Source organism: Trichechus manatus, unplaced genomic scaffold (assembly GCF_000243295.1).
Source record: "Trichechus manatus latirostris isolate Lorelei unplaced genomic scaffold, TriManLat1.0 scaffold00048, whole genome shotgun sequence".
NCBI lineage: Eukaryota > Metazoa > Chordata > Mammalia > Sirenia > Trichechidae > Trichechus > Trichechus manatus.
In genome coordinates, this window is record NW_004443984.1 from 2509932 (window position 1) to 2535872 (window position 25941).

Below are 25941 nucleotides of genomic sequence, written 5' to 3' on the forward strand. Positions count from 1 at the left end.
TGCCTCTCTTCTGGAGAGCCAGGCAGCTCACAGGAGCCAATTCTCCTTTGGAAGCTGATTTGTTTGTTTTTTCCTGCTGGTCTGGGGGTGGGCCTAAGATCCAACTGTGCCAAGCAGCACTCCCTAGAGCACAGTCCTTCCACCAAGGGCACAGGTCACAAGCCTCCTGCATAGCACGACTGACGCGGCAAAGTTCCTCCTGACCTTCCTCTCCTATAGCATCAGCCCTTGGAGAAGCCACGCTGAGACCAGGAACAGGCAGCTTGGCCAGTATGGGGGCAGGTGGGACAGAACAGGCTTTGATGGTGTGGCCTGCGTCAGAACGAGTGGCTGTGACGAAGGAGCAGGCGCTGCTTGGAAACCCAATTACTGCCTGCAAGGTGCCCCTCAGAGCTCCTGGGGAGAGGGAGCCGACCTGAAACCAGCCAGGAGCCAGGGGTGACAGCTCCCGCTGCGTCCAGGAGCAGATGGCAGCCCTGGGGAGACTGGCTTGGGACAGAATGTGACATTCTAGGGGTCGCTGGCAGGCATGTGAGGATGGTGAGAGAGCAGGCTGGCCCCAGGGCTCACCCATCCTAGACTCGCTGCCAGATCAATCTCCCTGAAAGGACAGCCCTCATCACAGCCCTCTCCTGCTCAAAACTCTTCAGTAGCTGCCCATCATCCCCTGAATCAAGGCCAAACGCCACCGGCTCTGCATTCTAAGCCCTTCCCAGGCCGGCCCCAGGCTACCTCACAGACTCATCTCCTGCCAGTCCCTTCCTGAACCCTCTGCTCCAGCCAAATGGATTTGTTGTTCTGCAAACAAGCTCTTCAGTCAGTCCCCCACCCCCATGCCTTTGTTCATACTGTTTCATATCCCTGGAATGTCCTTCCCCCACAGTCCTCTCCCACTCCGTCTCCTTGTCTAAGCCTGCCCACACTTAAAGCCCATTCAGACACATCTTCCTGATGCTTCGCTGATCCCCAGCTAAAGCAACCCAACTTTTCTTAATGCCCATAGCACTCTACCTGAACCACTCACAAGGCTTACTGCTTCCTGCCTCTTTTATGCTGCACTGTGTCTATGTCTTTATCCCCTGTCCAGAGGCTGGGCACTCTGGAGCACAGAAACCCAGAGTGACAGAACTTTATGTCCCTAGCACATAGCAGGAGTTCAGAGAACATGTGGAGGGCACACATGGATTGGGAAATCATCAGCCTCTCTCAGCAAGGATGCAGGAGTGAAGCTGGGCTCGCAGGCTAGAGCCTAGACGAGGATCACTGCATTCTACACAATTGCTGGGACAGAGAGGCCAAACACTTCAAGATGGCCCCAAAGCAGTCATCTCCTGGTTTTGGCTGCACCTGAGCCCTTGGCAAACTTCTGATGCCTGGGCTAAGGCCTGCGGGAGTAGCATCTTCCCAAACCCCCACCCACTACCCCTGCTAACTTGGGTGGGTTTCTTAAGCTTCCCTCTTTGGCCTGCCTGGTTGCAGCCAGACGATGGCACACCAGCTGTCCTGTCTGTCTGGGCAGAGCTGACGGATGCCAGACGGAGCAGAAATGGCTGTGGGCCCAGCTCTATCCATCTCTAGTCCTGGCCCTGCCTGGGGGATGGGGGTCTGCCTGCCTGCCTGCCTGCTGGTACTGCAGGCAGAAGGGCTGGGGCCCTGATACCCTTCAAAGATGAGGGGTTTATCAGGATATGAACCCACTCCTTTACCACCAGCCACCATACCCCAGCATGACCCACAGCCAGCTTTAGACCTCTAGGATCTTGCTTGTGCTTGGTCCAAAGGGTCTAAGAGAACAAGAAAGCAAGCCCAAGGGACAAGGAGCTTCAGAATCATTTCAGACAGATACCAACTGAATTCACCGAACATTCCAATGCTCCTTCAATGACCAATTCAAGGCTCAATTCTACTACAATCGGAACTACCCATCATTCTCTCAGCTCCTATTTCCCAGTGGCCACAGGACCATATTGGAACTACTTGTGAACATGTCTCTGTTCCATTTAACTGTGAGCTTCCTTGGTACTTGAGACTTCCTGATTAATGGGTTAGGTACTTGCCCACTTCAGCTTGGAGGCAGGAAGGAGGGGCCCAGGCAGGCCTAAGAAACCCTAAGAGACAGCAGAATGTTACTGCTACCCTCGCTGAATGCCTCAGCAACTTCAGCTCCATCAGCCCACTGCGTTTTGGTCCAGTTGCTTTGTCCATCATCCTGGGCCTCGGCCTGCTCGGCAGTGTCCACTTACCACTTGCGCTTCATGTAGGCAGCAGCTCGGTTCCCGTAGAGCATGGCATTGTGAGGGGCCCTCTGCACAGCCTTGCTGTAAAGCTGAATTGCCTGGGTCCACTGCTGACAAGCAAAAGCCTCATTGGCTTGCTGTTTCACACGCTCCAGGTATGGAGGCAGCTCTACCTGGGGGCTGTGGAGGAAGCAGAGACAAGTTAGGGCAGCCAAGGGAGGTTAGGGTAGCCTGAGGAAGTTTGTAGCCCCTGCCTGAGGACCCCCCAGGTTTTCTTGGCTCCTGGGATCTGCACTGCCCTCTAGAAGAGGGGACCACTGCTGTCCCCGGCCTAGGTTACTGTGATAGGTAATAGGCATGATTCTAGACACTCTTGCTGATGGGGCCAGAGAAAAAACAGAGGGGCAGAAATAAAGCTGCCCTGGACAAGTTTAAGGCAATTCTTAATCAAACTCCTGGGCATGATAGCAGCTGATACCACCTGTCCCAGCAACCTGCCTCCATGCTGAGCTGAACCTTATGATCACCCAAGTCCCTCCTATGGATCTTTCTATAGAGAATTCTCTGTTTCTCTCAAGAGCTAGAGAATTTGAGCATCTCTGAATCATTCCTATATCCAAAGCCCAGCACAGGGCCTGGCAAGAATATGCATATGGGATGGAAAATAATATAATGAGGAAGGGGCATCTGCGTGAAATCCCTTTTGGAGAGAGCTCAGTGCTAAGTGGCAGCTAGCCCTGGGCCCTGACCCCAGCTACTGGTACCAAGGGACCAGAGCGTCAGTCTGAGGATGACTGGGGTCCTACCAGGTAGAAGCCTATTGGGAGTACTAGTCACCTTGTAGCAGCCTCTCTTCTCCAGTCCCCACCCTCTGGGAGGCGTGCCTAGGCAGGGGCTTACAGGACATGCCCCTCTCTCCAATCCATAGGGTGTAACTGGGGCTAGGAGGCTGTGCAAGTCAGGCTGGCCTCACCTGATATGTCCTCTATTTTCTGGAAGCCGGAAGCCATTGCTGTGAAGGTGCAGGCCGTTGGACACTCCATTGGACACACCATTGGTGGACATTTTGCCATTCTGGACTTCTGGCAGAGGGTGCGGAGAAGGGAACAGCTCAGGAGGAGTCTACATTTCCCCCTTGGCAGCCCTCCAGCTTCCATCACAGGGTGTTGGTTCCATTGTGGGGCTATTCTCTGTGGGTAAGATCCATTCCCGGAAAGCAGGCTCTGACAGACCACCAGGCAATGGCATAAAGAAAAGCCTGTGCGCCCTCTGCTGGCTGGTAAGGGACACAGCTTCTACTTGGCATTATCTTTAGCTGGGGGTGGGGGTGAGTGGGTGCCTAAAATAACTATAGGTCCTAAGAAGAGTCAGGGAGGAGACTGAGCCAGGCAGAGAAGGGGAAGGGCAACTACTTCAGGCCCTCAAGAGTAAGCCATGGAAAGCACCTGTCTTTTCAGAGGGAAATGAAAAGGATTGTGATGCAAACCTCTTTGACAGATCTCAATAGCCTGTTATGATCTTCCTTCTTACTGTACAGACAGTGTTGTTTCAGAGAATCTGTCCTTTATGGAAGATCACAGCCACAGTCCAGGGTAAGGGCCAGGCTTCTCAGGAGATCTAGCACGCATCCAGGCTCCCCAACCTCATGTCAGCAGAGATACCCTAACAGAGAAGGGCTAAGCCCTGAACTTACCCCCTGACGAGTGGCATTTTCTAGGCAAGAGGAAAGTGTACGGCCGCTGCTTATACGTCAGGTCAAACAAATAGACCTAGAGTTGAGGGGCCAGGAAAAGAGACGGAGACTGTGAGGTAAGAATGTGGTTTGACCACCAGCAAGGCCTTGGTGGCTCTTAAGAACCAGAGTCTTGGAGCACAGTGAGTATTAAGCATGCAGCCGGGGGCTTCTGGGCCATCAAGCCAGGACAGGAGGGGTTTCCAGGGAGGAAACCTCAGGCAGGAAAACCTTCCCAGCTCCTGGCCCTCAGGGTGGGCTATCTAATCTGCCCAAATCCTTGCTTGAAATACTGTCATTAACTAGAATCACATGTTTAAGTTGGAAAGGTCCTCAGAGGTCACAAAACCAAACGCCTCATTTTACAGATGGGAAAACTGATGCCTCAGATGGGGAGTGACTTGCCCAAAGTAACACTGCTAGTTACCTCTCAGTAAATAAGTATTATTTATTATGAATGAACATTTACTGAACACTTACTTTGTTCCAAGAACTCTGTTAAGTGCTTTATGTAATTTATAAACCACCCCCTAAAAAGGCACTACTATCCTCACCCTTCTATAAAGATGAAGAGTTTTAAGTAATTTATCCAGGGTATCGAAGCCGCATATGGCACAGCCAGAACCCAAACTCAGGTGTGTATGATACCAGATCCTGGCTCCTAACCACTGTGCTAGACTGCCTCTCCTCTGATCCCTATGCTGCCTTCAGGCCAGGGGACAGCTTGGCTCGTTGAAGCTGGAACCCTATTCTGAACTCAGGCACTCATCTATTCTCCACCCCATTTCTTTCATATATAATCACACCTTTGTAATGTCACCAACTGTTTCACTTGCCATGTTGCCCCTGTCAGCCTGCGGGTAGATCACAGTTCACATTTGTCCCCCTTGTTTAGTCCCAGAGTAAGTGCTCAGTAAGTGTTTGTAGAGTGAACGACTAAATATCCTGACTGAAAGTACACCAACAAAAGGTTTAGCACCTGCTGTTATCAAAGAGTACCTCCCAAAGCTGGCCCTAAACCGCGGCCTGGTTGCATGCTTTGAGCCCCCGAGACTTCTCCTAGGTTCTCTCTCAGCCCTGGGCAATGTCCAGACACAAGAGCCAAAACCCACGTGGCTGGGACTCTCGAGACCACAGGAACATGCAGCCACTTTCATATCAACTCTCCTATGCCTTCTAACTTGGGACACCTGTACCTGCATATCTATCGCTGTCATGGGTGTAAAACAAGATTAGTGTGCTTTGTTCTGACTTATTCATAATCACCACTAATCAAGTGCTACCATTTAATAACCACCTAACATATGCCAGGCACTGCATGCTGGGTATGTCACAGACATTTTTTCTCTAAACTTCACCACCCTGATAGTAATGATACCGTTTTAGAAATGAGTAAACTGAAGCTCAGAAAAATGAAGAGACTTGTTCAAAGTCACAGTGCAGCGCTAGTAAACAGCAAGCCAGCATTAAAAAAAACCAGGCCAGGGTACCTCTGTGAGAATCCCAATAATGCTACTGTCACTCCCACATTTCATAGTAATGTGAATTCACAATGAGGCTGTTGCTTCTTGTCTACCTCATGGCAGTGGAGGTGGGTGTGTAGCCCTGGCTGCAGGATATGGAGTGATGGTGAGCCAGAGCCACCTTTGGCAGCCATACCTACCTGCTCCCCTCCCATGTTGACCAGCAGCTCTGTGCCATTGGGGCTGAACGTCACGTAGGTGGCGACCAGCACTCTCAGCCGGTTGTTGTAGTCAGGTAGCTTCACTGGCAGGTGACCTGCAAGGAGCAAGCAGCCCATCCACCCTACTGTGAGAATCCCAGTCCCCACCAAAGGGGCAGGAGGCTGCATGAAGTGAGCTTTATTGATGATGATAGCAATAATCTTGATCATAATAGCGGCTACAAATAATGAGCCCTTATATATGCCCTAGGCCAATTGCTTTATATGTTTTATTTCATTTAGTCATTACAACCCCGTTTTACAGAAAAGAAACTAAGGCTCAGAAAAGTTAAGTAATTTGCCAAAGGTCACACAACTGGCCAGTGGCAGAGCCAGGACTGACACCCAGGTCTGTCTGACTGTATAACCCTTGCTCTTGACCACCATGCTATGCTGACTCCCTGCACCACCCCAGAAAGAGTCAAGCATGCAGCCAAGAGTTTGGGGCCAGAGCTGGGCTGAGCCCTACCTGCTACGTAATACTGGGCTGCACCATCCGGGAGGGGCTTCTGCCGGTCACAGAAGGTGTGCACACCTGCTGAAGGGCTCTGCTTCATGCTCTTTCTGGTAGGAAGGTAAACCATATAGGTTATAACCCCTAGCACGACCCCTAGCTAAACAAGACCACACTCCCCAGAGGAAAACCTAAGTTTGTATCCCTGGGAGACACAGGAGGTACCTTCCTTCCTTGCCTGAACAAAGGTCCACTAACTAGACAGCTGTGGACACATATGTTACAGTGCTTTACAGAGTAGGTCCTATAACCTGTCTTGGTCCTTAGGACCACCCTACTATCCCCATTTTACAGATGAGAAAGCTAAGGCTCAATGCCCCCTCCAAGTATGTGAGAGCAGCCATGATCCCCTAAACCCATAAATGAAAGGAAAGCAGGCCAGATATTCCTGCTTTTGTCCCAAGAGTCCATTAAAAGCCCAGGCTGGAGGAGTTGCTCAGTTCTGGGACTTCTGTGTAGATTCTGAGTATGCTTTTGTTTAAAAAAAAAAAAAAAAAGAATTAAATATATGAAGAAACTACATGTACAAGACAACTCTGTACAAACATTCATAGCACTAACAGCAAAAGGACTAGCAGGAAATTTTATATACAGTGATTTTTTAGGCAATGGGATTATAAGTAATTTCTTTATTATATTTTTCATATTTTCCAAATCGAGCATGGATTAATCTTTTTTTCTAGTCACACAATTAAACAGCGAAACAAACAAACAAAAAAACACCTCAAAAAGAAGAGGGCATGGCAATGAGGCAAAGGGGTGGCAGACCCCAGTGGCTCACGTCCATTGAGTCACTGTCCTGGCCGCAGCCCCAACCGTCTCAAGGCGGGGGGCTGCTACACAGGAGGCTGAGCTATTCATACCTGTGGTTATGGATCATGCGAATGTCATAGAGCCTCACGAAGGGCCCACTGGCCCCTACTGCCAGGCAATTGTTGTCCTGGGGGTTGACAGTGAGGCATTTGGCCTCCACCAGCTGGCCACAGTATTCTGTCAGGTCAATCAGCACCTCCGAGTGTTTGCTGTTTTCCCGCAGGTCATACTGGCTGTGAGAGAGGACAAAGTTAAGGAAATTGGTCCTTGTGTGGAAGACAGGGGAGAAAACAAGGCCTTGTCATGCAAGGGGATTGGGAGGGGCTTTGGACCTGTTTGTAAGCTGTAAGAATGTAAAAAATCACTCCCATTTCTTGAGTGCCCATTATGTGCCAGGAACTGTTTACCTGTTGTCGTTGAGTCGATTTTGACTCATAGCAACTCTACAGAACAGAGTAGAACTGCCCCATAGGGTTGCTATGAGTTGGAATCAACTTGACAGCAATGCGTTTGGTCTTCATTTTGGTTTCACAAACTCTGCTCAAGCCAATGAGTCCTCTCTGCTTTCCTTGGCCATCCAAATCCTGTCCTACTCTGGAAGGCCCCGTTTAGGACCTTCACATTCTGCTAGGTTGCCTTGTCTGACTGTGCCTAAGTGGTTAGGATTCCATCCAATTCCCTGGATGCTCAGCTTCTACTAGCTGGCCTCGGCACAGTGTGGTCAGTCAAGGTCAACAAGTCAAACATACAGTCTGGCCTATCACTGACCAAGTGCTTTGTGTCTTCCAAGTATTATACTAAGGTTTTACACGCACTATCTCAATTTTAATGCTCAGGCCAATGAGGGAGATACTATGATTATTCCCATTTTACAGATAAGGAAACTGAGATTCTGTGGTGAAGTGACTTTCCCCAGTCAAACACTAAGTGACAGAGCCAGGACCTGACCCCAGGTTTGTCTGACACCAGTGCCCTGCTTCTCACTACTGTGTTATACTTTATATATGACTTAGATACTTCTCCTATTTCATAATAGGGAAGACTGCACAAAGTCCTGTGGGAACACAAGGGAGGCAATTACAGCAGTTTGGGGAGATAAGGAACAAGTTCTAAGGTCATATCTGAGGGTAGGAGTTTAAGAAAGGGAATGAGATCATTCCAGGATGACGGTAAACAGAGGCAAAGGTGTGACCACACAGTGTATATTCTGGAAAAGGTGATAGTCTACTTTACCATTTCTGGCTGGCTCTCCCCCTCCCAGGTATATGCCCATTGACCAAGTGTTCAAGAGACTATATTAAGTGCCTCTATATGCAAGGCACTGTGCTGGCTCTAGGGACACAATCAAGAACTAGACAGACATGGAGATGCTCTAAGAGAGTTAACTATTCAGTGGGGGATACAGACGAAAAAGTAAATAAAATCACTACAGACGGTGGTTAGTGTTACAGTGGATACAATTAGTGTGCTGAGACAAAGAATAATGTTGGGTCTACTTTAAATGGGGTGGTCAGAGAAGGTGCTGCTGAAGAGATGACTCTCATGCTGATATCCTTAGAGTGAAAAAGAGACATGGAAAGAGCTGGGGGCAGAAAATTCCAGGCAGAAGAATAGCAAATGTGAAAGCCCAGAGGAGGCAGAGACCCTAGTGCATCTGAACTGGTAAGACGGCCAGTGGGCTTGGATGTAGAGCAGAAGAGGGTAAGAGGGGGAAGGTGAGGGTGGGGTATTCATATGTTCCCAGCTGAGTCTGTATACAGACAACTGCCCTGGGCAGACAAATGAGACTGGAACTCTGCTGACAGGAAGGAGCCAGACCTGTGTAAGGAAGTAGTATGGACAGGTGGGATACAGGAGCAAGGAAGCACCGGGCCCACTTGATGCCTTGGCCCTTACCGGATAAGCCCATCTTCAGCGGCACTCCAGAATGTGTTAGGCCACATTGGCGCCGTGGCGATGCGTTTCACCCGGTTTGTGTGGTCTCCAAACATGTGAATCGTCTCTTTTACTGTCAGGTCATGGACATGCACCTTGGAGTCAGCTGCCCCCGTGATCAAGATGCGGTCCCCAGCGTGAGGCAGGAACTACTCAGGAGAGATTAGAGAAGGGATTGGGGGGCAGTAAGGGTAGGGCGGAACCCTGGTGGCATAGTGGTTAAGAGCTTGGCTGCTAAAGCAGTTCAAATCCACCAGTTGCTTCTTGGAAACCCTATGGGGCAGTTCTACTCTGTCCTACAGGGTTGCTATGAGTAGGAACCGACTCGACGGCAATGGGTTTGGTTTGGTTTTAAAGGGTAGGGTTGGCCAGGTCAGGAGACTAGCCTGGATATCAGCACCCCCTTTCCCTCTCCATGTCAGATAAGAATATAGGCTCATGTACGACAATTCTCTAAAAATCGTCTGGACCCTGAGCAAGAGCCTATAGGCCTAAAGGTCAAAATCTGGACACATTACTTTGCCAGAGTTGTCCTGACCTATGCCAATTGGACTACCTGAGAAACCCTTTTTCTCTGACTCTTCCCCAAGTAAGAACTGAAGGAATGGCAATCAGAGCTGTCACCATTTAGTAAGCATTTACCTGGCTAGACGCCAGGGCTGGGTACTTTATCATACTGATATTTAAAACAGTTACCAGTTGCCGTCAAGTCAATTCAAACTCATGGCAATCGATGTGTGTCAGAATAAAAATGTGCTCCATAGAGTTTTCAATGGCTGATTTTTTGGAAGTAGATCACCAGGAGTTTCTTCTAAGGCACCTCTGGGTGAACTTACACTTCCAACTTTTTGGTTGGCAGCTAAGCACATTAACTGTTTGCACCACTCAAAGACTCCTGATACTTAAAACAACCCCATTAAAAACTGAGGTTCAGCATTAACATTCAGCAAGACTGTGTTCAAACCCAAGTCTTTGGACTCTCATATGCCATGTTGCCTCACAATGACTATCTAATCATCTGGGGACTAAGTAATAAATTGGTCTTAAAATGAAAAGGATTTTCAATGTTTTAAGGGAATGAGTGTTTTAAATTGGTTCAAATGTTTCTGGAAAACAATCTGGTAGTAGGTAACAAAGATAAAACTATTTCTATCTTTTGACCTAAAACTCCCACTTCTGAGACTTGTGCCGCAAGGAAATATTCCAAAAAGAAAAAAGGGACCAGTTAGGAATGCTCAGAGCAGTGCTCTTTATACTAGTAAACACTGGAAACAGCCCAAACGTCAGACCTTGAGGAAGAAGGGTTCATCCCAGCCCACCAGGCTCAGTGGTGATGGTAGGGCATTATTCTGCATTTAAGCAGCTAAAGTCCCACTTGACTTTAAATGTTCACACAAGAGCAACAATTACTCTTTCCCCATATGCTTCTCTAATGGCTCATCAGGACAAGGGCTAGATGGAGTAGACAGAATTTAATCATTTTCAGGAACAACCAAGTCTTTAATCCTATCTGGAAACAGTATATACTCCATGCACAGCAGAAATAAACAAGGTGAGTCTTCACCAAGGGCCTGTGGCTGCTGCCATACTCACAACACCCTGTAGTTGCCACCAGGGGGAGCGTGTGGGTTAAATATATTTGTAGTGTAGTTCTACCACCTGGAGAGAGAATTCTCCGTATTTTTCTTGCAATAGAGGAAGCTGACGGTCTGTGAACATATGCCTTGCCCAAGGTCTTACTGTTAGGGAGTATCAAGACCATCATCAAACAGTGGTCTCTGAACTCAATGTTTTGTGCTCTGTTATGCCAAACTGATGTCTTAGGTCCCTTCCCCAGATCTGACTCTACAGACTCAAACTGGGCCTAAAACCTTGTAGGGGCAGAAAGAAATCTCTGTTGCTCATGAAGGAGGTCAATCAGCATTGTTCTGTTTCTAAAAGGGGATAACTTGTTTTAAGACAAGTAGCAACCACAGAAATTTATCTAGGATTGGTCCCTGGAATAGGAGATGAGAATCTGAGCTTGGGAAAGAGGCAGGGTTTAGGGAAACGAGCAGGTTTTGAGCTCTCTAATCTACCCTCTTGTTCAGGTATCTTGTAGTTCCTCCTGATAATAACTAGGAAAATATTTATTAGATTAATGAGGTTTTCCAAAGGACAGCCTCATTCTCACACATATATCCATTATCAAAATCTCAGAGCTTCGAAGGTCCTTAAAGGTCATTTCCTCCAACCTTTCACCTGGTAGATGAAGTTCCCCAGTAAGTGGAACACCTCAATGCTAGGACCCAGAGGGCCCACTCCATCTTCTTCAAATAGCTCTAAACATTAGACAGTGCTTTCCTACATCAGGCCTACATTTGCTTCTGTGGACTTAGAGCTACTAGTCTTAGTTCTGTTCTCTGGGACCATAATGGACAAGTCTTGTATCACTTCCATGTAATAGGGCTTCAAAGGTCTGAAGATATTTGTCAAGTCTCCTTCCCACCTTTCCTCAGCTCAACTCTCCTCCACCAACAAACCAGCAGACTCATTCCCTACAGAAAGGTAGAACAGTTAAAAGCACCTGTGCCAGGTGCTTTTTTAATCAATTATCTCACTGCACTGTAATATCAATCCTGTGAACTGCTACTTCCTTTCTACAGATGAGAAAACAGGCTCAGAGAGGTAGGTGATTTGCCCAGTTCACACAGCTTCCAAGAGGCAGATAAGAGGTCAAATCCAGATCTGCCTGCTATCGAAATTCATGCAAAACCATAATAACCCCCACCACCACCACCCACACAAATATACATTCAGAGTTGGCTTCTTGGCTTTAAGGGAGGAAGCAGAGCATGGAAAAAAGATGGGGTTTCAGGAGTCACCATCAAATGCTCAGATCCAAAGAGTGTCTGACTCCAGGGGGTACATGGGACACACATATACAAACACGACCATGCCCACCACACAGTTAACCCTTTCACTTGCTCTATGGCTTATCCTGCTCACCTTGACAGAGAAGATATTTGCAGTGTGTCCTGTGTGCATGGAGAGCAGCTTCTTGTGGTGCAGCGGGTCCCACACAATTGTGTGCTGGTCATCGGAACCAGAAGCCAACAAGCTGCAAGCAGATGAGGAGTTCTGATCTCTCATCAAGTTCCCGGGCCCCTTCCCCCATCCCACATTGACACTGATAAGGAGTTAGGCCACAAAGACCTTAAAGGATGGCAGATGTCACAGAATTAAAGGTTATCTTGTAAACATTAGTTGATTCTCTTCTATTTTGTTCTGGGAATTTCCCAATATTTCTTAAACACAATGGCTTGTCAAAAAAGCAAGGTAGGGATGGTCATCCAACCCTCCATCCACCTGGGATTAATTGTTTATGGGTTGAAATTATGGACTAATTTTAGGAACATAGGAAAACAGAGTTTCTTTTCATTTGGGTCCATTCTTTTCTTAAATCTACTAAGAGGAATGAAAATTCTCTTTTCCTAGCCTTCTCACTCCCTCCTCCAGAACCCTCTAGGTGTTCTAGCTCATACTTACTCTCCTTTCTCATTCCATTCCAGACAGTTCACACATCCTGAGTGGCCCTGGAGGAGCAAATGGAAGGAACAAGAAAAGAGTTGGTTAAAGGTTCTCCTGGGGAACTCAACATCGAGAAATAGGACTGAACAGCTAAACCGGCCTTTCTATTTCAATCTCTCCCAGGTGCATATGAGTGACCAGAGTTGAATTAAACTGCCTAGCATCTTACAATATATAAAGTACTTTCATATTCATGATCTCACTTGATTCTGAGCCATAAAGTGTAGGTTTCTTTGACTCCATTTTGAAGAAAAGTAAACTGAAGCTCAGACAATAGCAAGTAGTGAAAGTGAGAGCCAGATAAACTTCTGTTCCTACCACTAGAGGGGACATCCCCTCAGCCACAGATAATTTGCCCAGGGGAGCATCTGAACCAAGGGTAGCCAATTAACTGGAAGGCTGATCTTACATTTATTTATATATTTAATAAGTACCCACTGCACGCCAGGCACTGTTCAGATGCTGGGGGTACAGTAGTACACAAAACCAAGTCTCTGATCATCTGGAGCTTACTTCAAGTAGGTGGAGCCTGGTACAGTAATGTAATTGGACCTAAATCTTGATCTTGGGGATCTAAATTGAGGAACAACTTAGCAGCAGATGCTGAAGTCAAAAACATGCACAGAGAGAAATCCTGAAGGCTCATGGCAAAGCTAGAGTTATGAGGAAACAGAATAAGCATAAGGTATGAAGGGGCAGAAAGGAGTTTTGCTTGGTTGAAGGAGAGAATAAGTCACTAGGCATTCCTACATACTGTTCTTTCTGACTCCTTATCCTCCCTCATTCCTAACAACATTTTGGTTTTCATTTAATTATTTCCCTGCCCCAAAGCAGACCAGAAGGGTGAACCTAATGTCCCTGCCACAGTGACAGGTTCAGGCCTAGGCCAAATAGAATGTGGCATCCCTATGGTCACAGGGATTGGTTCAGAAATGAGACTGTGACCCGGAACAGATGCAAGGGGAATGGTTTCTGACAGCTTCCAGAAAAGGAGTTTTCTTATTCTTAGGAGAGAATTTATGGAAGAGATGTTTTTCTTCCTCTGGATGCTGGGTGTACTGATGTGACACCTGCAATTGCTACACACATTCTGCCACCATGAGGGAAGCCAGCCTGAGGGTGAAACCAATATACAGAGGCCAGCCCAGCTGAGGGAATCACAGAGAAATGGAGACAGAGTGACCACAGAGTAACCCGCCTCGACGCCTGTCCAGTTAAGTGAGCTACCCAGCTCATTACTGCTTAAGAAATTTGAGTTGGGCTGTTACTTGCAGCTCAAAGCATCCTAAGTGATAAACTCAAACTCATTCTTCAGGTCTCAGCTTATAGGCAACTTCCTCTATGTCCTGCATGTTTGGGAGGGAGGTGCACCCTTCCTATGGGCTCCCACTGTCACACTGTATTATGGCTGTATTGCCATGGTTGTTTTCTTCCATAACAATGAGCCCTGAGAAAGCAGGCTTATGTATCGTGTTTATGGCATCCCCAAGGTCAGGTACAGTGCCTGGTATGGATCTGTTGCCTGAATGAACAAACGAATCTAGTGGGACTAGCGGGAAGAATTGAGATGTGAACAAATCTAATCCCCCGACTGTCTCGTCAGAAAAGGTGTTCCCTCTGGCTTCTCCTTCTCTCTTATTTACCCTTTGTCCTGTAAAGATTCTCATCTGGATTAAAACTAATTTATTTTCAGGTTCTCTACTTCCATACATTACTGACACATTCACTCTGTTCAAACTTGCCAGATCACTTGCTAACCTGAGGCCTCTCACTTTTCTGCGGCACTAGGTTAAAACCCCACAGATGGCTCTGGGTCAGAATCTCTTCTGTCCTCAGCGCTCTCATTTTCCTACTTGTGCCTAAGGGTCATATTTTCATCTCGGAATCTCCCAGAACACTGAGGGCCTTGAATTACTGTCACTTACAGAGAGCTTACCAAGAGGTACACACAGGGATAAGCACTTGTGGTGGGCAGAATAACGGCCCCCCAAAGATGTTCATGCCCTAATCCTCAGAACCTGTGAATATGTTACCTTAGGTGGCAAAAGGGACTTTGCAGATGTGATTAAAGTTAAGGACTTTGAGATAGGGAGATTATCCTGGTTATCCATGTGGGCCCAATCTAATCACATGTATATTTAAAATTGCAGAGCCTTTCTCAGTTGCAGAGAACCAGAGAGTGAAGGCAGAAAAAGACTCGACCATTATTGCTGGCTCTGATGATGGGGGAAGGGGAGCTAAGGAATATGGGAAGCCTCCAGAAGCTGAGAATGGCAAGGAAATAGATTCTCACTAGGCCTCCAGAAGAAACACAGCCCTGACAATACCTTGACTTTAGCCTGGTGAAACCCCTTGTCAGACTTCTGATCTACAGAATTCTAAGATAACTAATTTGTGTTGTTTTAAGCCACTAAATTTGTGCTAATGTGTTATGACAGCAATAGGAAACTAATACAGTACTCCACATCCATTATCTCATTTAAGAGATAGGTATCATTACTCATTTCACAGATTAAAAAAACAATGTTCAGAGAGGTTTGGCAACCTGCCTAAGGTAGCATAGCTAACATGGAGAGGAAGCAGGATTTTAACTCAAAAACTTAGGCTCTTAAGTACTACCTGAGAACTGCATCAATGCTTCTTGAATGACTGTATTTGTCTACGGTATTTGCCCTCAAATCAATAACTCATCCAAAATACAGAAGTCAGGGGCCACGGTGAACAAATACGATACTTGTGATTCATTTTTACATGTTAAGATATAGCTAACAGGCAGGTGAGTTGGAGAAAGTATAGAAAGAAAGGTTAGACTAGGGTCTACAAAACTGCCCACAAAGTAACAATTGACAGAAAAGATAATAAATGGATCTGCAAGTTAGAACATGTGTTTGGGAACCTACGTTACTAGGCACAGAGTGTTTAAGAGGAATTTTTTTGTCTTTGATAAATAAGGCTGACTTGGGTGCAGCAGAGGTAGATACACGATCTATAATGATACTGAAGAATACAATGGCAGAAAATGTGCTTATGACATATCTGAATTAAAAGGTGGGTAAAAAGGAAGGGGAGGAAAGCTCAAACTTTTATGGAATTGAGAGGAGGGACTGTTTAGAGGTGGCTCCTAGAGAACAATACACCTCTTGTGTGTCTCCCTGAAGTCTTGGAAATGTTTCCACTTAGGGTGAGCCTTGTAAACCAGGGAACTGGAGGAAACAGGAAGTGCACAGGTAAAGAACCTGCAACAAAAGGTCCAAATCTCTCTTAAGTTCCAAATTACAACCTAGCCCTTGGTTCCTACTTAATTTTATTAAATATTGATTATAATTACTATTTATTATAAGTCCCTATAATTTGCTAGATAGCATGGTGTATGGGAGGAGGAGACAGCAGGGAGAAGTATTTTATCACTGATATTGCTTAGAATTGTATGCACAGGATGATGAGAAGAAGCAAAGCGATTTTCAGTTGGTTTTATTATTGCTTTTCAATTCTTTAAAACTGCAACAGCGGCCTCACCTTGGTATGCCACTGCTAGGTAGAATGCTAGATATTTATATACATGATCTCATTATCACTCCCTTTTACAGATAAGATGAAAGCTCAGAGATATTAAATAACTTGTCTAAGATCACACAAATTGTAAACACCAGAGCCCAGATGAGAAGCCAGGTCAATATGACTCCAAAATACTTCTTTGGCTGTGCTAGACTACTTCACATGCCACCCTTGCTCCCACCTGCATTAAAAAGAGATCTCACCACTACAATTACCTTAGAGAACAGTTTGGCAGTTTCTGACAAAAGTTTATATCTACCCTACGACTCAGCAATTTCATTCCTACGTATTTACTCAAGAGAAATGAAAGCATCTGTCCATATAAGAATATTCATAGCTGCTTTATTTCTAAAAGTCCAAAACTGGAAATAACCTAAATAGTCATCAGCAGGAGAATGGATAAACAAACTATAGTACAACCATCCAATGGAGTACTACTCAGCAATAAAAAGGGATGAACTACAGATACATACAATAAGTATGAAATTCAGTAATGTTATGCTAAGTGAAAGAAGCCAGACACAAAAGAATTTATACTATATAATTCCATTTACACTAAGTACCAAACCAAACCTGTTGCTGTTGAGTCGATTTCGACTCATAGCGATCCTATCAGACAGAGAAGAACTGCCCGATAGGGTTTCCAAGGAGCAGCTGGTGGATTCAAACTGCCAACCTTTTGGTTAGCAGGCCAGCTCTTAATCACTTTGCCACCAGGGCTCCTTACAAGAACAGGCAAAACTAATCAATGGAGACAGAAGCTACAAATTGGTAGCTATGGGGTATTTACTGGATTGTAGGATTGGCTGGAAAAGGGTGCCATGAGAACTTTCTGGGGTGATGGAAGTATTTTATATCCTGTTTTGGGTGGTAGTTACGCAATTGTCAAAACTTATCTAACTCAACACTTGAGATGTGTGCATTTTATTTTATGTAAATTATACTTCAATAAAGAAAGAAAGAAACAACATACAAAAATCAGTTGGATTCCTCTACACTAACAAAGAGAACTCCAAAAAGGAAATCGGGAAAACAATACCATTTACAATCGCCCTCCACAAAAGACAAAATACTTAAGAATAAATCTAACCAGGGACGTAAAAGACTTACACAAAGAAAACTACAAAACACTACTGCAAGAAACCAGAAGAGACCTACATAAATGGAAAAACATACCATGCTCATGGACAGGAAGACTTAGCAACATGAAAATGTCAATACTACCAAAAGTGATCTATAGATATAATGTAATCCAGATCCAAATTCCAACAACATTCTTTAAGGAAATGGAAAAATTATTTCCAACTTTATATGGAAAGGAAAGAGGCCCCAGATAAATACAGCATTAATGAGGAAGAAAAACAAAGTAAGAGGACTCACACTTCCCAAACTCAGAACCTACAATACAGCTATGATAGTCAAAACAGCCTGGTACTGATACAACAACAGACATATAGACCAATGCGACAGACTTGAGAACCCAGAAGTAACTCCATCTACCTGTGGACAACTGATCTTTGACAAAGGGTTGAAATTCTATTAGTCCAAAGGACTAACAGCCCACATGAACCACAGCCTCCACTAGACCGAGACCAGAAGAACTAGATGGTGCCCAGCTACAACTACCTACTGCTCTGATCAGGAACACAATAGAAGGTCCCAGTTAGAGTGGGAGAAAAATGTAGAACAAAGTCCAAACTGATAAAAAAGACCAGACTTACTGGTCTGACTGACTACCAAGACTATAGTCCTAAGACACCCTTCTAGTGCGGAACTGAAGCCATTCCCGGAGATCACCTTTCAGCCAAATAATAGACAGGCCTATAAACTAAACAATACACCCCTGAGGAAGGTACTCCTTAGAACAGTCAACTATATGAGAACTCATAGGGCAACATTTGCCCAAAAGCAAAGATGAGAAGGCAGGAAGGGGCAGGGAAACTGGATGAACAGAAACGGGGAACTCAGGGTAGAAATGGGGAGAGTGTTGACATATTGTGGGGATTGCAACAAATGTCACGGGACAATTTGTGTATGAACTATTGAATGGGAAACTAATTTACTATGTAAACTTTCACCTAAAGCACAATAAAACGTTTTTAAAAAAGTTAATTAAAAAAGAAAGAAAGAAAAAATATCTTAATAATAGCAATAAACCAAACCTACTGTCGTCAAGTCGATTCCAACTTATAGCAACCCTATAGTACAGGGTAGAACTGCCCCATAGGGTTTCCAAGGCTGTAATCTTTATGGAAGCAGATGGAAGCAGACTGCCACATCTTCCTCCCGTGGAGCAGCTGGTGGGTTCGAACAGTCAACCTTTTGATTAATAGCCAAGTGCTTAACTACTGCACCACCAGGGCTCAATAATAACGATAGAAGTAGCTAATATATATTGAACACTATCTCACCATGTGCCAGGGACAATACTGTGCCCCTTACATATGCTTTTAGTTAATCTTTACAACTACCTTAAGATGGAAATGCGATTATTATCCCCATTTTTCAGAAGATGAAACTGAGGGCAAAAGGTTAATGCACCTAAGGTCCCATACTGAGTTAATAACAATGGAGCTAGAATATGGACCTATGTTTGACAGATTCCAGAGCTTGATTCTTAACCATGATGTCACACTGCCTTTTTTCAGTCCATACTGTCTCTCTTAAAAGTCAAACTTCTGCTATGTGCCAGCACTGTACTGGGCTCAGGGAGACACATCTGCTGTCCTCAAAAAGCTGATATGTGGTTTTGTAGCCTGCTTTTCGCCTGTCTTCTCCAAAATTATAACATTAGTTTCCCCTCATGTTATTAAGACCTCCTTATAAGCACCACTTCAAATGGCTATAGAATATTCCTCCAAGGGATAAACCATATTTATTTACCTTTCCCTTAGGGCTGAATGGAAACCCTGCTGGTGTAGTGGTTAAGAGCTACAGCTGCTAACCAAAAGGTCGGCAGTCCGAATCCACAGGCACTCTTTGGAAACTCTATGGGGGCAGTTCTACCCTGTCCTATAGGGTCACTATGAGACAGAATAGACTCGACAGCAATGGGTTTGGTTTTTGGTTTTAGCATTGCACATTTACATTAGTTCCAATTTGGATGAGTCAGTGTATTTAAAAAGTCCAGTGGGAAAAGAACATTGACAGGCGACTGGGCAGCCCAGACTAGGCACAATGCCACGTGGTTTTCTGTTTGCTGTTTCTTGGTTTGTTTTGCATTTGACTGGAAATATACCAACTCTGTGTTGTAGCCCGAGGTATAGCTCATGCTGCTCAGGAGCTCTGATGAGCAGTTATGGTGTGAAAAGTATTTTAAAATGGGACACATTATTAATAAATACAATTTAGTAGACAGCAATCTATTAAAACGTAAGGTCTATAAGGGGAAACATTCAGTCAGAATGCTCCTTAGAAGCAAGGATGGTGAGAATTCATCTCACGTACTGTGGACATGTTATCAGGAGGGACCAGTTCCTGGAGAAGGACATCATGCTTGGTAAAGGGTCAACAAAAAAGAGGAAGACCCTCAATGAGATGGGCTGGCACAGTGGCTGCAACAATAAGATCAAGCTTAACAAGGATTGTGAGGATGGCACAGGACCAGTCAGTGTTTCGTTCTGTTGTACACAGGGTCGCTATGAGTCAGAACCGACTTGCCGGCTCCTAACAACACAACAACAACAGGCGAAAGGTAAAGTCATTCTTTCCAGGGGAAAAAGCTGCAACCCACTGCATAAGAGAATAAAAGAGCCTAGGAAGTCTGCAAATAAACATGTGTCCTGGTATAACCACAAGAACTGGAGATTTTTTTGTCCAAATTTATTTTTACAAGAGGAAACTGAGGATCTGAGAGGCTAGTTAGTGGGAGGCAGAACTGTAAATTGAAGGAGCCGTCTGGGTTCATCTCTGTCTTGGCCTCTTTCTAGCTATACGGGCAGTCACTTATAATTTCCAGGGCCTCAGATTTTTCATTTATGAAATGAAATTCATAATATGATAATATAATATATAATAATATAGTATAATATATAATAACAATATGATAATAATGCCAATTTGACAAGACTGCTGTGAAGATCAAATAATGTAATATAGGTAAGGTACCTAGCACACCTTGGTAAATGCTGGTTCCCATCCCTGGAACTAATTCTCAGTTGTCGTCTCTCACCAACCTATGTGTGTTCCTTCCAGATCCTGCTATCAAAGACCCTTCCACAATGGTGAGGATACTCACAACGGGTACAACCCTTGAAAAACTGGATTCCTTCCTATTTATCTACTTTTCCAGAAAGGCTATTTCTGTAGCTATTAAATTGCTACTCCAAGCCCTGACCAAACAGACAGCTCATTAAGAATTTATTCAACACCCAATATGTAAATGGTACCGAGAAAGGGAATAAACAGGATAAACATAGATAGGTCCATGTTTATGGCAACATGGAACCAAGTTCTACCATAATAAAGGAGAGAGGTACCAAACAAACCCAGAAAAAGAGAGGACATCTGCCTTACGAACAAAGCACTCTCTGGCTTGGAGACAAAGCTTGTGGTTCAGTTTTCATAACTACACGTAAGGACCCTATCTTAATTGCAATCCAGTGAGATTCATCATACATATGTTTAACTGACCTGCTGACTTCAGACCTAAACCTTTGTATAATGGGCCTAAAGGTCAATGACAAAGAGCATGAGAGCTACAACTGTTCAGTGATGCATTAACAAGAAATGACAACTAGGAAAGATAGGAGGCAGATGGCTATGCGTTTCTCTACAACTTAAACAAGAGCATGAACACGAGTCTGGTCAAGCAAGATTTGGATTAAAATCTAACAAACATTAATTGATCACCTCCTACATGCTAAAGTAGGTGCTAAGCTTTTACTTATAACAATTTATTTAAGCTTCACAATACATGTATCAATTAGCATGTTGCTATGGATTGAATTATGTCCCCCAAAAATATGCGTGGTAAATCCTATCCTCTATGCTGTGGTTATAATCCCATTTGGGAATGGGTTGTATTTGTTATGTTAATGAGACAGGATTAGTGTAGGGTGTACCTTGAGTCACTCTTTTTTGAGATATAAAAGAGATTAAAGGAAAGCTAGCAAGCAGAGACAGGGAAAGAGAGATGCCAAGCCACATGAAGACTGTCCAGGAGCAGAATCTCAGAAGACACAAGGACCTTCCTTCAGAGCTGACAGAGACAGAAAGCCTTCCCCTAGAGCTGGCGCTCTGAATTCAGGCTCCTAAACTACGAGAAAATACATTTCTGTTTGTTAAAGCCATCTACTTGTGGTATTTCTGTTATAGCAGCACTAGATAACTAAGACATATGTATTAAGGTTAATTAAGGATAATATTATAATAGAATGGAATAAGTCCTGCAGGTAAACAAAAACCCTTTAGAAGTCTTCACTCATTCTCCATTCACTTAATGATTTGATAGTTATCTTAAAAGCAGATAGTTTTACTGTCCAGACGTCTTCGTAAATTTTATCTTTTGTTCCTTTTTTAAGCTAGTTCAGTGGTTTTTCAAACTTCGGTGTACCTAAGAATTGCTATATGGGGCAGTAATAGTACTAATAGCTAAAACTTAGCTTACTATGTGCCAGGCCCTGTTCTAAACTCTTCGAATAATTACCCTTGAAAATAGATTAAATTGCTCATAAAGTACAATAAATGTTGTTTCACGCGTACAAGCTCTGTTTCCTTGAGCAAATTCTTTAATCTCTCTGTGCCTCGGTTCTACATCTGTAAAAAAGGAGATAATAATTATATATAACCTCATAAGGTTATTGTGGAAATAAGTCAATATTTGTAAAGCATTTCAAGCAGTCACTTTGACAGCTGAGTGGCAGGATTAGAAATCAAATCCAAATGTGTTCCTTCCATTGCGCCATGATAACTTAAGACTTCTGGCATAGCCTGATGTGAACTATGACTGTTGGGGAAAGAAAAATTCTCCTAGAAGTCATGAAAAAAAGCTATATTAAATATATTTTGACTTCTATCTGTTTTAGCCAAAATTCCAAGTATTAATAAGTATGGTGGGGCCAGTCAACATCTATTATTCATATTAGGAAGCTTTTCCTTATACTGAGCCTATGTTTGCTGTCTATCGCTGCAAGCTCTCTTTATTCATTCAATCTTTTAACAATTACTTGAGCACCTACTATTTGCTAGGCACTCCTCTATGCAAAGGCTATTGCGGTCATAAGACAGTCAGAGAACTCTAGTGGTGGTAGTGGGGAAATAAACATATGAATCAGTAACATGAGTTCAGATAGTGATTACAAAATGCTATGAAGAAAGTAAAACACGGTGGTGGGAGAAAGAAGCACCTGAGGTGGAGGGATATACTTTAGGTATTAAAAAAAAGCAAACAAACCCATTGCCATCGAGTTAGTTCCCACTCATAGCGACCCTACAGGACAGAGTAGAATTGCACTGTAGGGTTTCCAAGGAGTGGCTGGTGGATTTGAACTGCCAACCTTTGGTTAGGAGACAAGCTCTTAACCACTGCGCCACCAGGGCTCCACTTTAGGTATACTGTTTAGGAAAAGTCTCTCTGTGGAAGTGATATCTGAGGTGAAATTTGAGTGCTGAGAAGGAGCAAGTTATACAAAGATCTGAGAGAAAAGCATTCCAGGCATAGGGAAGAACAAACTCAAAGGTGGGAATAGGCTTGGTATGCTGAAGAAACAGAATGACAGTCAATGTGGCTAAAGCATAGTGATGAAGGGGACAGAGTAGGGCAAGAGGAGATCAGGGAGGTAAGCAGAGGCCAGGAACTGTGTTAGTACTCTTTACCGTTACAGTCATCTCCCAGTGTCTAGAATATTCCTGGAATATAGTAGGCACTTAATATTTGTGAACTCAGGGCATGAGCTCACACCATCATCTAAAGCAGAGGTTGGCTAATTTTTTCTGGAAAAGGGACAGATAGTAAATGTTTTAGGTTTTGCAAGCCATATAGTCTCTGTCACAACTACTCAATTCTGCTGTTGAAGCATGAAAGCAGCCACAGACAATACACATAAACGAATGAGTGTGGTTGTGTTCCAATAAAACTTTATTAAAAAGAGGTACATACGAGACAAGCAAATATATAGAAAACAATGATTGTTAGTGGTTATCAGGGGTGGGAGGGAGAGGGAAAGAGGAGTTTTTGCTTAGGGAGCATTGAGTTTATGTTAATGGTGGTGGAATAACTCAGAAAAGGATAGTGATAATGGCTGTACAATATTAAGAATATAATCAATATCACGGAATTTTACAAGTAGAAATTATTGAATGGGCTAATATTTGGTATATCTATTTTCACCACAATAAAAAACAAAAACAAAAACAGAATGATTGCCTAGGGTACACTGAGCTTCTATTAAGGGTGATGAAAAAAATTGGAAATGAATAATGGTGATGGCTGATGAACACAATGTCACTTAATTGTACATGTAAAAAATTGTTAAAATGACCTAAATATATATAATACTTCAACAACTTAACAACAAAAAGACAAACAACCCAATCATAAAATGGACAAAAGATTTGAATAGACATTTCACAAGAAGACAGTCAAATGGCCACCAAACACATGAAAAGATGCTCAATGTCATCAGTCATCAGGGAGATGCAAATCAAAACCATAATGAGACACCATTTCACTCCCACAAGGATGGCTAAGGAGTCCTGGTGGTGCAGTGGTTAAGCGCTAGGCTGCTAACCAAAAGGTTAGTGGTTCGAACCCACCAGCCGCTCTGCGGGAGACAGATGTGGCAGTCGGCTTCCGTAAAGATTACAGCCTTGGAAACCCTACGAGGCAGTTCTACTCTGTCCTATAGGGTTGCTATGAGTTGGAACTGACTCGACAATGGGTTTGGTTTTAGGATTGCTAAGACTAACAAAATAAAACAAAGCAAAACAGAAAACAACAAATGTTGGCAAGGATGAGGGGAAACTGGAACCTTAACCATTGCTGGGAATACCAAATGGTACAGCCGTTGTAGAAAATAGTGTAGCAGTTCCTCAAAAAACTAAAACTAGAACTACCATATGACCCAGCAATTCCACTCCTAGGTATATACCCAAAAGACTTGAAAGCAGATATTCAAACAGATACTTGTACAACAATGCTCACTGCAGCACTATTCACAATAGCCAAAAGGTGGGAACACCCTAAATACCTATCAATGCATGAATGGATAAACAAAATGTGGTACATACATACAATGGAACACTACTTAGCCAGTAAGAGAAATGAAGTCTTGAAACATGCTACAATACGGATGGAGCTTGAAGGCATTATGCTGAAGGAAATAAGTCAATCACAAAACAGCAAATATTGTATGACCTCACTTACATAAAAAGACAAAAAGCAGGTAAATGTATAGAGACTGAAGTTTCTTAGTGGTTACCAGGGGCAGAAGGGAAGGGGAAAGGGGGGTTATTGCTTATGGAGTACTGAGTTTTGGTTTATGGTGATGGAAAAATTGCATTGATTAAAGACTACGGTTGCACAGATGATTAATGTAATTGCTGTCAATAAGTTGTACCCCTGTAAAAAGTCAAATTGGCAAAAGTTGTGTGATAGATAGATTTACAACAGTGGAAAAAAAAAAAAGAATAACTGCTCAGGCTGCTTATGTATAACGAAACACCTCATGGGATTTGGCTCCTTGGTTTGGAGGCTTAGGGTCATGGTTTCATAGGACATTCCAGTTAACTGGCCTAATAACGTGTTTAGTGCTTCTGTTCTACCTTCTAGTTTGTTGTGTAGTACCTGGGGTCTTAAAAGCTTGTAAGTGGCCATCCAAGGCGTGACAATTGGTCTCTACTCACCTAGAGCAACAGAGGAAGCAGAGTCAGGAATAGGAGAAAGAAATGGAATGTGTGCCTAACCGCCTCCATGAACAACTGCCTTCTTTGCTATTAGACCAGAAGAACTGGATGGTACCCAGCTACCACTACAGAACATTTTGATCAAAGATTCTATAGAAGAATCTTGATCAAAAGGGGGAAAATGTAGAACAGAATTTAAAATTCTCATGGACTCCAGACTTTCTGGAGCCATGGAGGCCGGACAAACCCCTGAAACTATTTCCCTAAAAGAATCTTGAAAACTTAAACCAAAAATATCTCCTGGTTTAAGTCTTCTTAAAACCAAACAATAATTTAGCTTAACTAGTAAAGAATGTTTGCCCTGAGCATTATGCTCTTTTAAGATCTATCTATATGGGATCAAACTGACAACAGCAACTTGAAAGATAAGACAGGAAACTTAGGGGGCAGTGAGTTTATGTTAAACAGAGAGGGATAACTCAGAAAAGGAGATTGAGAATGTCAATTCATCTAGTTGAGGGTCTTCCTCTTTTTTGCTGACCCTCTACTTTACTAAGCATGATGTCCTTCTCCAGGGACTGATTCCTCCTGATAACATGTCCAAAATGTGTGAGATGTACTCTCACAATCCTTGCTTCCAAGGAGCACTCTGGTCGTACTTCTTCCAAGACAGATTTGTTTGTTCTTTTGGCAGTCCATGGTATATTCAATATTCTTCTCCAACACCACAGTTCAAAGGCGTCAATTCTTGTGCACATGAGGCGATTGAAAACACCATGGCTTGAGTCAGGTGCACCTTTGTCCTCAAGGTGACATCTTTGCTTTTCAATACTTTAAAGAGGTCTTTTGCAGCAGATTTCTCCAATGCAATGTGTTTTTTGATTTCTTGACTGCTGCTTCTGTGGGTGTTGATTGTGAATTCAAGTAAAACAAAATCCTTGACAACTTCAATCTTTTCTCCATTTATCATGATGTTGCTTATTGGTCCAGTTGTGAGGATTTTTGTTTTCTTTATGTT

The 25941-nt window shown here is 43.8% G+C and overlaps 1 protein-coding gene across 2 annotated transcripts in view; it reads right to left on the minus strand.

Annotated features, from left to right (window-relative positions):
• WDTC1 (WD and tetratricopeptide repeats 1) overlaps window positions 1-25941 on the minus strand; it is a 64716-nt gene that overhangs the window by 5838 nt on the left and 32937 nt on the right. For both annotated transcript variants that reach the window (XM_004377064.2, XM_023732079.1), the window contains 9 exons: window positions 12483-12529; window positions 11943-12054; window positions 8916-9103; window positions 7070-7252; window positions 6162-6256; window positions 5633-5748; window positions 3931-4006; window positions 3211-3319; window positions 2244-2417 (listed from right to left, as the gene is read on the minus strand). In XM_004377064.2, the coding sequence (XP_004377121.1) occupies window positions 2244-2417; window positions 3211-3319; window positions 3931-4006; window positions 5633-5748; window positions 6162-6256; window positions 7070-7252; window positions 8916-9103; window positions 11943-12054; window positions 12483-12529 (1100 nt within the window). The remainder of the gene's footprint in view (window positions 1-2243; window positions 2418-3210; window positions 3320-3930; window positions 4007-5632; window positions 5749-6161; window positions 6257-7069; window positions 7253-8915; window positions 9104-11942; window positions 12055-12482; window positions 12530-25941) is intronic.